Source organism: Pholcus phalangioides, unplaced genomic scaffold (genome assembly GCF_987345545.1).
Source record: "Pholcus phalangioides strain wild (caught in Gottingen) unplaced genomic scaffold, Ppha-v1.0 ptg000030l_1, whole genome shotgun sequence".
Classification (NCBI taxonomy): domain Eukaryota; kingdom Metazoa; phylum Arthropoda; class Arachnida; order Araneae; family Pholcidae; genus Pholcus; species Pholcus phalangioides.
Window position 1 is genome coordinate 921,026 of NW_028301620.1, and position 16,182 is coordinate 937,207.

The 16,182-nt window shown below is 37.6% G+C and overlaps 1 protein-coding gene across 1 annotated transcript; it reads right to left on the reverse strand.

Moving 5' to 3' along the window:
- Positions 1-282: 282 nt before the first annotated feature.
- On the reverse strand, positions 283-1,353 carry LOC149067421 (uncharacterized). The gene has a single exon (XM_089252606.1). It carries the CDS (start codon positions 1,351-1,353, stop codon positions 283-285), a length of 1,071 nt encoding a protein of 356 aa, XP_089108732.1.
- Positions 1,354-16,182: the final 14,829 nt, after the last annotated feature.

A 16,182-nucleotide genomic window follows, 5' to 3' on the forward strand; every position in this document is an offset into this window, starting at 1 on the left:
AAATATATGACATCCATATTTTTATGGGCATCTTTTTATCAGCCACCTCGTTGGGCATTTTGCCTGTTTTGGCGTTGTATTTGCATTTGTATTTACTGCGAGTTATTGGTGGGGAGTAATCTATGTCTATTTCCGAGGAAGATATGAAGTCGTCGGCTGTAGATGGGTGTGTAAGATGTTTATTATGCCAGAATTGTAAGTTTTGTTCGAGAAGCTTGATGAGGGTTCTGGCTTGGATCGACAGAACTTGCGATCGGATGATTGGTTTCTTCCAAACGTTTTTTAGTTTGGGGTGAATTTGTGTACTGACAGAGAGCTGGTAAAGTAGTGAAGGAGATCCCCAATCTCTCCACAGTTGCAGTGCTTATTTCCAGTGATATGGAATCTCTTAAAGTAGGTTGGTAGTGGGCTGCGCTCTGTGATAAAGATAGTTTTCTCTCTGGGCCACACTAGGTTTGTAAGATTTACCTCAGGTATAACTTCTGTGACGTTCGTAGAGGTGTTGGTCCGAGACCATTCCTGCTGCCAAGAGTTCTTACGAACAGATTGAAGTAATTTTTTTGCATATGATGTTGGTAGCGGGTAATCAGTGAGCTCTTCGAACTGTGTTGCTGTTTTGGCAGCTTGATCTGCAGCTTCATTTCCGAAGTTTCTTTGGTGGGATTTTACCCATGAGAGCGTGAGATTCGGATTGTTGATGAGTAGATTTCTAATGAATATCACAAGGGGATGTTTAGATTTCACATCATAAATTGCTTTTAAACTGGTGAAACTATCGGTGTAAATTGTAATCTTCGTTGAAGTTTTTTTGCTGAAGTACAATGCATACAGTATTGCTACCAGCTCAGCTTGAAATACTGAATTGCTGTCGTTTAGGCGTAATCTCCATGTATGAATAATTGATGTGTTGATGATCTTCACATTCGCTGCTGTTCCGGTTTCCATTTTGGAACCATCGGTGAATATTGCTTCTTTGTTACCTTCGATAGGAAGACCAGAGAGAGATATTTGGTATGGACGAACCTGTACTGCTGGGTGGTGTTGCCAGCCGTGAGAGGGTTTCTCAGATGTTTCATATGTAAGTTTTTGTTCGTTATAGGTTACATTTTGTTGGAGTCTCAGCAGGCAGGCTATTGCTCTTTCGTAGTCGAGTAATAGATCCAGGGGGGTGGGGGGATTCCCAGTTGCCACTGATAATACTGTCGAAGCTGTGGTTCTATAGGCACCCGTTATATACAGAAGGAATAGCCGTTGGATGCTACGCAATTTCCTTTGGAACCTGGCAGATGGCTGTTTGTACCAAACGGAAGAGCAATACGAAAAGATTTTAGTGAAGATTGTCCTGTATAGCATGTTCCTGAATGTCCGACATATACCCCATTTTGGGCCAGCAAGACGATGTAAATTATTCAGAAGGCTGTCGGAATTACGTGAGAGCTCAGAAGTATGTTTGACGAAATTCAATTTCTCGTCAAGGTATACCCCAAAAATTTTAAGTGTCGTGACGTGCTTGATTCTTTCATTATTCACGATTAGTTTGGGAAGTTTTCTTTTCTTGTTCGGCCAGAGGCAATATGTTTTTGACCATTCAATCTGTAATTGATGTGTGGAAAGCCAGTCATATATTCGGTTGAGTGATACTTTTGCTCGGTCATTGATGTTTTTCAAATTGGAATCTGCAATGACAATGGCCAAATCATCTGCATATGCTTGGATATGCGTATTGTCATCTGACAATGATAATAGTGGATTTAGTGCCAAGTTCCAGGAGAGAGGCCCCTCCCCCGCATGATCCTTGTGGGCAACCTCTCGAGAGATTCAGAGAGCACCGTGGTGCTCGAGAGCGACGGGTTCAAGATGCCTGGGCTAGCTCATGAACAAGAGCCACTACTTATCAAAGAGATTGCGTGCTTGGGGAAGGGGGACCATGGACTGAAGGTGCATGAGGATGGCATTCACGAACTAGTGGTGAAAAATACCTAGGAGAGTTGATGTGTAAAATATGTGGGAATCTGCGTAAAACTCTGCAGAAAAGAACCACCCAAATAAAGCTGTAGAAGTGTGCGAGCAATAAATCGGAGCAACAAAACCATTGCAATTTACCATTTCCCAGAAATCCTAAAAAGGAGGCAAAAGCAAATATGAATGGATAAGGTTCTTTTTCAATGTCATAAAAAAATGTCTGCAGACAACAGTAAGTCTGTAAATCTTCCTAAACGATAGTCCTCCGCTCTCTCTCATCGTTTAATGTTAATTTGTAAACATTATCGTATTGTATGTTTATTTATGGCGTTATGTATATCATATATATTTTGTTGTATTATTTATCGTATTATTATTGTGTTGTATTATTGATTGAACACCGTTTTTATTAGCCATTTTTATGGGAATAATTGTGGAACGAATTATCCGAGTTTCTATTATTACCTACGGGTAAGTTTGATTCGAATAACGAGCACGTTGGTGGAACGAATTAAGCTTGTTAACCGAAGTTCCACTGTATATGTTACAAAAATCTCGGTGTATATCTCTATATGTTATAATCTTTCTTGGCGCAGATGAAATACTGCTCTCTCTCTCTCTCTCTCTCTGCCTGTTTCCGTCGGGGTTTTTTTTCCGCTGAGAGGTTGAAAGAAAAATAATGTATTCAACTTATATATCAGTGCTTTCTAAATGAAAACAAAATCAAATTCCAATGTAAAAATAGACATTTTCCTCTATGAAAAGATGACTACAAACTTCTGCAGATGGCAATAAAAGCCATATGCCACGTGGACGAACTGTAGTTTATAAGTAGTGAAAGGCTTGCACACTGTTTTCGAACTGCCGAATTTTGAAGACCAATGGCGGAAATTATCAAACAAATAGCATGTGCTCCCGAAATATTCTCCCATTGCGTTGGATACATAACACATGCATAGCACTTTCCTGCATGCACCAATTCATTAGAAATTCCTCAGAGGAATAGATGATGATTTTTTCTCGGCAAGATGTATGAAATCAATAGGCTATTTATATTATGCCGAGATGAACTTGAAGAAAAATGGCAATGCTTGAAGTAATACACCCTGTATAATTTATGAATGTTTTTGTATATACAATTTCATAGTATGATGGCGGTTTAGTAACCTTGAATATTTGTATGAACTCATTATTGCATTTGTTTCCAATATATGTGTCGTGCATAGTAATGTTTATGTGTATCAACAATTATATAAAAATGGAAATTTATATTATGTAAATATGCGTGGGTAATTCAAATATGATCGCTGCCACCCAGCACTGTGAACGGAAGCTGTGTTTGATTATTTCCGCCGCACTTTTATAGTATGATAGTGTATTTTGTAACCTTGAATATTTGTATTATGAGCTCATGGTGATATTTGTTTCTAATGTGTATTACCTTCATAGTAGTGTTTATGTACATTCCCAATAGTATAAAAAAGGGAAATTTTTGTAATGTAAAATAATGTATATGAGTAATTCAAATGTGAATGCACAGCACTGTGGACGGGGGCTTTGTTTCTTCGTTTCCCGTCGCAGTGGAGGCGCTGTATATATATATATATATTATGTATACATAAGGCCCCTTTCACACGGAGCGGATGCGGATGCGGAAGCGGGTCCGCATACCCTTTCACACGAGCACTGAAGATGCGGGGAAGATGCGGGTGTTCCCGCATCGGTTGCGGGAACACCAGGTTGAAATTCGTGCATAAAAACTATTTTTTCGCAATTTTTGTAACTGTTTTTCTCCTTCATCCCTGATTCAGTGCCCATATGCAGCCTAGAGGTATTCTTTGGTGGTTTAGTCTAGAGCCACATAGAATATGGGAATAAAGATGTCTTAATTCCGATCCTCACAAGTAGTCGATGGGAGAAAATGTCTTCAAATATTTTCAAAATATTTTGAAAAAAAAATCCGTCTTTCCGGAAAAATATGAAAGAAAAATTCCAAAAACATCCAATGTTCGAAAAATCCAATCCAAAAACATTCAAAACTAATATGTTCCTAAAAAAATATTCAGGAGATATCAAAGAATTTGCAAGTAGAAAAAAAGGGGAGGGGTGGGAACGTTCAAAATGTCTGTACTTAGAAATATTCACATCACAATTCTGTCTTAGGCCGGGATTACAGTATAAAAGTTTTATAAAAGTTAGTTTATAAAACTTGAAAAATGCAACCGATAGGCCGATCAGTTAAGTTCGCTCGAATGTAACAGATGTGTTTATTGGTTACATTTTTCAAGTTTTATAGTGTAATACCAGCCTAAGGCCGGGATTACACTATAAAAGTTTTGTAAAAGCTCTTTGATAAAACGTGAAAAATTCAACCAATATTATCTTATTGGTTGAATTTTTTGAATGCGAAATATGTGTGTGTGTGCGTGCACCGGTTGCATTTTCTTGAATGCAACCGATGCGCCTATTGGTTGAATTTTTCAACTTTCATCAAAGTTCTTTTATAAAACTTTATAGTATAATCCCGGCCTGATTACACTATAAAAATTTTATAACAATTATTTAAAAAAAAGCAACTAATAAATTTATCGGTTGCATTAGAGCAAATGCAACCGATAAATTTATTAGTTGCTTTTTTTCAAGTTTTATAAAATAACTTTCATAAACCTTTTATAGTGAAATCCCATCCTTAGATTAGTCATTTCTGAAATATAAAATTTCATTTTTTCAGTTTATAGACTGAATATCGAGTAAAATAAACTTGTAGGTATCTAAAATATTCAAGTGCTAGGGTCTTCAAACGTCTTAATCCGGCCCTGAGTGAACACCGTACGTGGATAACGTTGTTTAATAAAAGTATTTTTTTTTAAAGTTTAAAAAAATTAACAGTTAAAAAATTTAAAAAAATAACAAATATTTAAAATAATATTTCAGATATTTATATTTTTAAATAATTTTAAAAATTTAAAAAGAAAAAAATTAAAATTTTTAAATTAAATTTAAAAGTTATTAAAGTATGTAGTCAATTAAATATTCATAATGAACAGAACGGCTTATAATTTTGGTCCCGTCAGTGGCCGTTGTTGGCAGGTTTTATTGTATAAAATTGTGAAATATGGACAAAAGGCAGTTAAAGTTGCTATATCTCAATCTCAGAAGGAAACAAAGGGATAGACGTATGTGGGTACATCGTATTTGATGAACAGGGACCCTCATATGGTGTTTTTAAGGGTATTTATGGCAAATAATTAAAAAAATTCCGTGCAAAATCACCTTCAAAAAGTAGCCAAAGATGCGGACGAATTCGCTCCGCATCCGCATCGTCTGAATAGCTCCGAATAAACCTATTGTCAAAACTTCTATGTGCGGATGCGGAGCCCGCACTTAGGTTTTGACACATGTGGACGACGTCCGGACCCGCATGAACATTTCCTAGGTGCGGAGATTTTTCGGCTCGTCTGAAAGGCGCAGTATATTCCAATTGTTAAAACTTCTTCCGGACCCGCATCCGCATCCGCATCCGCATCCGCTCCGTGTGAAAGGGCCCTTATGTATTTAGACCATACTGAAATCTCTCCCACTTCAACATGCCAGCTTCTTCTTTCTTGCTCACAAGTCTTTTCCTCACTTCTTTCGAAATCCCAGGCTGCGGTCTCCGGTCCTTATGTGTCACTGGGGGCACGTGCAATTTTTCTCCCTAGTCATTTGGTTCATCTGTCCATTTCAGTCAAATGTCTTGTACGTTGCATAGAGTTGATGGCTGTCTTCATGGGGAGAACGACGCGAGTTATTCAATACGTGCGAGCAAGGGGAGCCACCGCTGTAAATCTTTACTAACTTTTCTGACACAACTCTGCCTCTTTCGAGGTAACGGAAGTAAGATGCTTTGCATCAGTCCGGGGTTGTGAGCGGTTCTATCTATCTATCTTGGCCGAGCAAAAATCATCAATCATCTCTACTGCCGCCCAGGAAGCTGTTAGCTGTAGTTAAGAGAGGCTGCAATGTCTCTGCAAAACGATGTCTTTCCATTCACTATCAACGATAGCAATTGCCGATCGATATAATGGAGACGACTTCGATTATTAAATAAAAGATGCCGAAGAAGAAAACAAAACCGTCATTATTATGTTAGAGTAACGAAGCTTCGTCACTGATAACGCAATTCAGTTTCGTGCCTTTTTTCCCCCTTATTCACGATCTCATTGAAGATGGATCGAGAGATCGTTAGCAACGCTTTAATCAGCACATCGAGGCTAATTTGTCATCGGGCGATAAATAAATAAGTGAATAATTCGTTTTCATTGAATGTCTCTACGTGAGTCGATTATTTATTCGTCGGACGTTCGCGAAGACTTTTGTTCCCATTTCACCGGAATCACGCTTCTCTTCTACTTTTAAGACCCGCGGCAGGGGTTTTTTTTTGTTCTACATTCATTGTCGTGTATTTAGTTTTGTTTCCTGATTTTTCCACTGAATCGTAGTATTTAACAAAGGAATGGCCAAAAAAAAAGTGGAGAAGATAAAGAACAAACAATTTCTTCCAGTTATTTATGCGTAAGTGAAACAACAAAATAAAGCTACTGCTGTCTACAGAGGAATAATCTTTCATGATGATCATGATAGAATTACTCATTTATATATCCTTAACTCTTTTATCTGTCGCATCTGTTAAAATAACTTTTTTTTTGTTTTTTAACGTTGAATCAATGCCTTACGTTTGGGTCTATAAACAACCCTCCCCCCTCCCCACAAAAAAAAAATCGAAAGGTGGGAAAAAGTGTTAAACAAACATCGTGTTATAAATTCAACCTTATGAACACATGGAAAAGTGACAACTTATCTGAAGAGAGCAAGAATGAAAGGAATTAAAGAGAGATATGACAGAATACTATTGCAATCACGTGTTTGTCAGAATGAACCAGTTCACACACTCTTGGGGTGAAATTGAATGAGTTTCATTCATGGTCCAATCTATGCTATGTTAAAAATGCCACCTATTTAAGATTTGTCTTGTCGAGAGCTAACTACAACTTTAGTAATAAGGTGAACGATTTCACACATTGTACTTTCGAGCATAGTGCTAAACTTGTCTCATTGAAAACCATATGCTGCAATTTTAATACTTAATAAAGATATCAAACACGCAATCACGTGGTGAGAGTTGCTTATCAAGAAACAAATTAATAGGATGATGATGTCTATCCCTTTACAATGGTTTCACAACGGCTACTTCCAGCTTCAACCACAAAGCAGCGCTGCTGAGACTTATTCAACGGTCAAGAATATAACTTCAGCTGTGCCTTTGACAATTTCTTACGTCCTAGTTGAACACAATTTTTCGCTGTATATGAACAATTTGAGGTTTTAGTTGAATTTCATCCGATTTCCGAAAACGGGACCACAAGCTAAATTCCCTTTTGCTATCTTTTGAATTTTGCATCTCCGGATTTTGGTCTCCTAATTCCGAGGTTGAATGACAAGCACCCAAATTTTTTTCTTTACTATGACGTTAATGAACGTTCATCGACGTCGAAGCCCATGCATACAACTCTCTCCGAATTCCACTCCAGAACTCCAAAAATCAGAGATTTCTTTTTTTCCTTTAAACGAATCACCATCAGCGTATTGAGAAAATGCAGGTCTTTGACAATCACCACTTACTATGTCTCAGTGCGAAAAATGACGATTACTGTAAAATATACACATGGAGAATGGGCTCGAAAATCGGAATCAAAATATGAGGGATCTCCTATTCGTTACAAAAGTCTTCGAATAAAAAAAGGTTAGTGATGAGAGTTGAATATCCAAAAATTCTAGAAATTAACACATATATGAGCCTATAAACCAATTACTAATACAGCATTCAAAACACTTTGATAGCTCTTTGTTCAGTAAACTCGTGCCATCGCGAATACGGGACGGGTCTAGAAATAAGCATAATAATAACGAATAATTTCCATTTTTGTTTCACTTTGAAACTAAACAGACAACAAAAAAACGATACGGGATGAAAATATTATTAAATGTCTTCGAGAGCTTGGAACGTTTCGCCGCAGTTGAAATAGCGTTTCCAACAGATCGTAGATAATTTTTAACTGCGACGTTTCTCCATTTCGTCCGTTTTCCCAGAGGACTAACTAGTGATACGATGGTCTGTGGGAAAATAAAAAAAGGTATTTTCTCGAGCCTCCATAAAATAAATACCGAAACCCGTTTTCAAAACGAACAAAGAGAAAGAACGTTTCTTTGTTTGCAAGAATTCGTATTAGTTCGATTCTGTCCAAATGCACTTTTGGAGTTTCAACGAAAGAGCCCCCGAGCACCGAAAGATCTTCGATATTCGCCGATAATAAAAAATGGTCGTCATTGAACGGTAACGATCTTCCACCCAAAGAGTTTTTCCGAGCCGGCTGCATTCCTAAGCAGTCGTTTTATATGTTATCCATCGCATCGTTGTAGCCGATATGATCGATTATTTCTGGCTATCGAACAATACTTCCTTTACTTCAAGAACGATTCAAAAACCGTAAGATACATTATAACGGATGTCTTCCTTTTTTCAATTTCGTGATGCGTAGAAAAAAAGCAGATTTCCCATAGGAATATTAATTAAAAAAACGGTTCTTGTTTTAGCAATATTTGAACAAACACGGAAAAAATCGACAATAGTTTGTTAAAGTTCCTTCACTGGAAACATATTAGTTCACAACAGTGTGGTTTCGGAACTTTTTACGTCACGGAGAACTTTTTAGTAGAAAGCTTCATCACGGAGCACTAATGCCTGAAATTATGAACACTTGCAGATATCGTATACAATGACATGTGCGCAGCGTCTCACAATCATTTTCAACCTCTAAGAATCATTTTGAGATGCCCGGGAGTGAAAATAATGAATATTTGAGAAATAAAGAGCATTGCAAATTTCCCATAATCTTGAATAACTCCGGAAATATGGTGGGTAGAATCATGAAACTCAAGCGTAGTTGTATAGCAATACGAGTACCCTCCAATTGATAGTAAAGTTTAGAACGCCACCTAGTGGAAAATCAAGAAACTTTTCGTGTTGTCTTGAAATCTAAGCAAGATAAACAACAACATTTCAGCATCCAAGTCGTAAAAAAATATTTATTTAAAGGAAAAAAAATACTTGTGTTTATGAATAATGTGTATAAAGACATTAAAAGTCTTTTGACTTACACTGGTGTAAGAAATTAAGAGAATTTGCAGACTTGGTCAATTATCTCTGTACTGAGAATAAACTCTGAACTACTGTACCGATTTTAATGAAATTTGATATGTACATACATTGATACAATACAAAACACACAAATAACCATTCAATAATTGTAATACATATGCATGATCATGCGTAACACTCGTTGGAGTCGGAAGGTACGAAACAGCGGTTGAAGAATAAACAAAAAAATGGGTTAATAGATGGGTTAATAGGGGGTATGGTCCCCTCTTACAGATATACAGGTCTCGCAGCGTGATTTCATACTTGAAATAAGGCAGTTTATCATTTCCTGTGGCAATTGGTCCCACTCGTTCAGCAACGCCGTTTTCATTCCCTGGATGGTTCCCGGAGGGGGATTGCGAGTTGCAATCGCCCTCCCCAGAGCGTCCCAGACATGCTCTATAGGGTTAAGGTCTGGAGATCTAGCTGGCCAATCCATCCGGCGAATATCCTCACTCTCTAGAAAATAGTCGAGCAGAAGAGCTCTATGTGGCCTCGAGTTATCGTCCATTAAAATGAACTCAGGGCCAACTGCACCCCTGAAAAGGCAAACATAGGGCTCCAAGACCTCATCCCTATACCTCACACCAGTCACAGTGCCTCTTTCAAAGACATGGAGAGGTGTGCGGCCATCCAACATGATGCCTGAACAGACCATTAAACTACCTCCGCCATAATGGTCGATTTCGCGTACATTGGAGGGTAGGTAGCGGGTCCCTGGTTCTCTCCATATGAACGCACGGCGAGAATCGGTGCTTAGGCTGAACTGGGACTCATCATTGAAGAGAACGGTCGCCCATTGATGCATACTCCAATCTCTATGCTCTCTGCACCATGATAAACGGATTCTCCTGTCCGTAGAAGTGAGCGGGACGCAAACAGCAGGTCTTCTTGCAAACAACCCTCTCTCATGAAGTCTTTTTGAAACAGTCACCCTTGATACACGGGTTCCTGTGGCTGCATACAAGTCACGAGAGAGCTGAGAAGCTGTAGCACTCCTGTTACGCCTCGCTATAATCGACAAATGGCGATCTTCTCTGGCCGTCGTGGCTCTTGGACGACCTTGCCCAGGCTTTCTCTCGATGGATCCGGTATCCTGGAACTGTTTCCATAAGTTACACACGACGCTGGGCGTTAAATTGAACTCCCTACAAATCTGGACTTGAGATTGACCTGCTTCTAGCCTCCCCACAATTCGCCACCTCATTCCATCGTCTAAACGTTGGTGGTTACTCATTTTTACTGTTACAATTTGAAATTAACCGATTGCTGCAAAATAATACCAAGAAATTCGCCGAGGTGTGCTAGCGAACGAAATGCGTCTTAACTTACGCGCGCTTATAAAGCCTGTTTCTCTACTGGCTCCGCCTACACACACGTGTACGCTTACGTATTTGACATACAAGATTTGCAATTTTGTCTAGAAGCAGTGGTTTTACATTCAGTTCAGTTCTTTTCATGAAATTCGGTAAAATATGCAAATTCTCTGAATTTATTTCACCAGTGTAGTTTACTTGAGTCAGTTACAATCACTAGTTGGTATTTTGCTGCTTATTCATGACTAGAAAACAAATTTAATATTTTCGAAAAAAAATCTGAAAAGAAAATGCCATTTGTATATGCTAAATTGATCGATTTCTGTTAATTTAAATGCTTTTTGAAAGTTGATAACTCAAAATTTCTCTGAAAAATCTTCGACGCCGTAATTAAGTACAGGAAGCGCTGATTTTCCTCATTTATCGTCATTTCTATCGTGAATTGCAGAAACAATTGATGGTTTCCCTAATCATGAGAAAGCGGACATGCTTGCCATTCACACATTCCATTGCGGAATTTTTAACGAATCGTTACATTCTGGAATGTGTGTTCTGAGTGTATATGTGGCCCCTAACGCGCAAGTATGTTGTCAGAGCTGTGCTTGTTTCGTGTTCTAGCCGGTGCTGCCATCCTTCTTACATATTTTGAAGTGAAGGTGATGAATAAAATCACCAATGTCTCTGCGAAACGGGCTCCTTTGTCAGCGGCGTGCAGGATACAAAAGCGACAGGCCAACACAACGGTACAATTATTCATTCATTACACTTCCTTCATAGTTAGGAAAATTGAGGCAGATGGTTGCACTACACATAACAAGCATTACACAGAAACAAAATTTCACGTTAGATTCGCAACACATAGAAGCACATTGCAACATATACCGATTCGTTAGAAGTTCCGTAGAGAGATATGGACGGGTGCATGTGTGGTTTAGTAGCAGTAGGAAACAACACTTACCAGGTATGTGAAGATACCGCAAGAAGCTCATTTCACACAAACGTCAATTAAATCCTTGATGCATGTGCACATGCATTTTTTATGATTCAAGAAATCATTCATACCTTCTGCAATCCGCGATTGAAATTGGCTATTAAGTGACAAAACGAACGCTTTACGTGTTCAATGACTGACAGTGCCGTCTAGCGGTTCACCGCCTGCATTACGACCAACGCAATGTATGACAAAAACTGCTTCTTTACATGTGGGATATCAGTCTCTAAAATTTTGCACATGGGTTCTTCATCACCCTGTAAGTCCTAATTCGGTCTATATTTCATCCACCGTTCATCGTAGAGGTATTGTTTAAGTTTAAAAAATGCTCAAAATATCTTCGAAAAGCATTCTATATCACTGAGATATTTGAATTCAAAACGTGAAGAAAAAATGAAAAACAACAGCATATATTAACATAAAACGTTTCTTTACCTTAATCTATGCTGCTATTTTCAAACTTTTCTCAATTTTTTGAATTAAAATATCTCAGCGAATATTGTACTTAGAAACAAGGAATTTTTTTTGTTTGCCTCAGGAGACGGAGCAATAACTTTTGGCGTTGAGGGACGGGAAAACCTGTACAGAGTGTGATTCTTGATTGAGCGCGTTTTTTTTATTAGAACAGCATACCTCCACGACGAATGCTCATGTGAGATGACTCACAGGACACCCCCCATAATTTTATCTACTTATTTAATGTTTGCGTAATGGAATTCGGCAACATTGATGTAGTGTTGATGGTTTACTCGTACAGTAATAGAAAGAACATAGAAAAAGTAGATGAACATTTTTTTAGGAGAGAAGTTTAATTTTTCGTATATTTTGCGAGACATCCTCGACCACGTTTGAAACTGGTATCGGGAGATTCCAGCTGTGACGATGCTTCTTCGTAGAATACGAATTCAACTTGTGTAAAGTGAAAACATATTGTGAAATTTGTTTCCGTGTCATTGTTTGGTTGCCTCGGAAGAGAGACGGACATCCGCCTCTTGCCTTTTCTCATCGTCACTATCCGTCGAGAAACTTCTATCCCTGTTAATCTCCTGACATCAAATTGAGATACTTCCTCACAGTGTGGAAAATGTCTCGAATACTGTCGTCGTCGGTGAGTAAGATCGAGGTGACATCCGACTCAGTGAACATGTCTCCTGTTCAACAACTTTTTCACCCAAATGCCACATAAAACTTCCAAAGCTAATTTACTTCCTCCCCGATTTCTCACCACAGTATTCTGCATCGCAACTTTTGATTAATTTCATTGGATTTCTTCCAGTTCCAATATTTCTGCGTCAGAAACCGCGAAAACCAAGCTAGACGAAATAACGGAGACATTTCGAAATACGTCCGAGACTCTTGTCGCATGTCTTCGTCGAGATACATTTGACAGCTTTCACCGAAATTACTATTTCAATAGTCGTGTTCGGTTTACGATTTCTTAAACACGGAAAAAATAAAACTTCAGTTCTTTCTATTTTTTTCCTTTGCCCCGTGTTTTTACGGTGTTTTTCGTTCTCATTAAATTCGGATTAACAGCTGTTTTCAAGAGAAATGGAAGAAACTGAAAAAAAAAATGTCCCAAGATGGCAATTACTCTTAATAAAATATAAAAAACGGAGTTCGAGTTTTTTTATATATATGTTTCTGTGTTCGTATCAAGCTACCCTAAGGAATATCTAGTTGAATCATCATCAGCATCGTCGTGCGGCTGGGAGAAAATCTGCTTCCAAATCCAGTTTTCTCAGGTTTATTCGGATCTTGGATTCAACACCTGAGAAATATAATACAATACTAATAATTATGAGAAAATAAAATTCACTGCCCATAAAAAATTATGATTGCCTTATCCCATTCAGACCCTCCATGCACAAATGTGGTGGTTGCTTTCTGTCATTGTAGAATTTTCTTCTCAACTTCAGGGAGTTGAGCCCTGACTTAAGCTCAACTTAAAAGACTGTTTAAGTTTTGAGTTAGAAATATAGTGAATAAGCATTTTGGGTGGGGGGGGGGGGGGCTTTTATCGGAGGGCAGCACTTGAAATTGAACTTTAAGGGAGTTTTTAAAATAGCTTCCAGAAGATAATGCCTCCGGAAAAGTGTGATTTATTTGGCAATGAAATTCTGGAGAACATTTAGTAATAAAATTTAGCAATAAAGTGCTGGGAAAAAATTATATGGGAATATGAATATACCCTGAATCATTTTGGCCAGAAAGAAAATTTGAACGAGTGAATTTTCCTTTACAAAAAAAAAATTTTAAAACTGGGAAAAGATAAAGATGACATCTATACTTACAATATATTTTAGTGTCAAAAATTCAAAGAAAATTTTGAATATCCCAAAAAATAAATGCTCGGGTCTGAAAGGGTTATTTCAGTATGAATATCGTATTTCTTTCTAAACGTGTTTATTGTAGTCGATTTCGCGACACCTGAGGATACAAATACAAATACAACGCCACAACAGGCAAATTGCCCAACGAGGTGGCTGACTTAAGAACATCATGGATCCCCGAGCCATTTTTTGGAGGCCCTACCTACTACTACTACTACTACACCACAAATGCACCCCGCCCACACCCTCTCCCCCGGAACCCCCCAACGAATCGGTACATGCTGGAATGTGCGTGTACGCGTAGTGAAACCTGACGTGAAGTTTTTTTGTTTCTCTGTAATGCTTGTTATGTGAAGTGCTGTCATCTGCCACCAGTTTTTCTACCCCCAGAAAACCATCTTCAGCCGACCACCCATTACATAATAAGATAAGCCATTACATTTATTTACAACGCTATTGGATAGAAATTTCCAGCTACACCATAACCTGGAGTTTCATTTTGTTAAAAATTTTAGACACTTATCACACCTATCGTGGTATTTATACTCTTGTGAATCAATTCTCCTACTTTCTAAAAAAACAACTCGGTCTTTCCCTTGATTTATCAAAGGACATCAAATAGATACAATAACATTCTAAATATTCCCTTCATACATAAAACAATAAAGAAAAACCATTTGGCATACCTTATTCTGAAATTTCATAACAAACTAAAGCATGATATTATTTTTTCCTCTTTCCATACCATTACTAGAAAAACGTTTGAAAAATTATCTATTCTCAATAAGCTAACATCAACGATCAGATTGGGAAAAAAAAAAAGAACAGAGCTCTATCAGTCAGTGCTGAATCCAAATCTATCAATAAGTACACTTTCTTGTGTTTGCCTCCAATTTATTGTCGAAGCGCTCACATCACGCATTCTGGCATTTCATATTCTTCATTCATACTGTATATGAGAGTGTACTGTATATCTGAAGTGCTGTACTGCATTCAGATTGAAAACTTGTTCATCTCATAGATGCAGAATTATTTCGAGGTATTTATTTATCTCTTTTTTTCTATTTGTTTGTTCTGTCTTTGAAACTTTATTGCAATTACTCATGACACTTAGTGTTCTTCGTGCTTGACACTTCGTGTTCATGACTACAGATCCACAGAATTTCTTGATGAATTTGTTTTTGACATTATTATGTATTGTTTCATCATGTTCAATAAACTTTTCAGAAGAAAAAGCAATCAGCCTTTCAGCTGCGTTCTTTTAATACAAACATATTCTTTCTCCGTAGCTCAAGCCCAGTGCACACGTGGTTCTTCCCCGCACTCCTTCATCCATGTCTATGTCTGTCTGTCCAGAACTTTTCGGACTAAAACTTCGAAATTCCAAAACTTCCAAACTAAGCCTCCGAAAAGTGAAACAATCACTTTAGGTGAACACAGAGACCTTTTAAAGAATGAAACCGATTATTCCATTCGATTTTTTTTTACCACTACTGTACAATGTTCAGAAAACCTAAGCCACTCGTCAATACGAATACCCAGAACGTGGTCCTAGTTGCATCTGGAATAACATTATCTCGTAAGTGAAACGTGGGTAGGACACCAGAGTTCGAACTGCGTGCAAGATAATGAAAACATAAACGCTGGAGACCACACACACAATCTTAATTTATTTATTCTTGGCATTTCATATTGCCATCTTCTCATTCAGTTAATTTTCCCAATAATTCCTGCGACAGCTCAGACGAAATCGCCCGAAAATTACTTCTGTCTCGATTGAGCGAGAACTAAAAGCAAACAAGTTTCTCTCTGCTCAGAACAGGAGGCTTCAACCTTCCAGACATTGCGGGCCAAATTAAACTTTCCACGAACCCCGCGGGACACCTAGTCATACCGTGGTATTCTCGGTTATTAAACAGGGCTCTCCAAATTTATTGAACACTTGTTATTTAATCTGAATTTCTTTTTTTCATTAAATTCGAATTTTTTTTTCATTTTTAAATAACTTCCTTTCTCTTAATTAGTTCTTTTTAATCAATTATTTCTTTTATTAAATCTGAATTTTGTCCCGATAATTCTGAAATATCTTTCCATTAATTTGAATGTCCATTAGCTAAGAAATCATTTCTTTCAAAGATTCTCAAATTTTTTTCACGAATTATTACTTTTAAAAATTCTGAAATTACTCGTGACAGTTCTGAAATTACTCTCAATAATTCTGAAATTACTTCTATCAGTAGTTTTGCAATAATTTCTTTCATTAATTATGAATTTTCATCAATTATGACATTATTTTTTTCAAAAACTCTAAAATAATTTTTCAATTACGCTAAAATTATTTAT

Coding starts and splice junctions, on each gene's coding strand:
- LOC149067421 (XM_089252606.1), bottom strand. CDS start 1,353: ATGCTATACAGGACAATCTTCACTAAAATCTTTTCGTATTGCTCTTCC.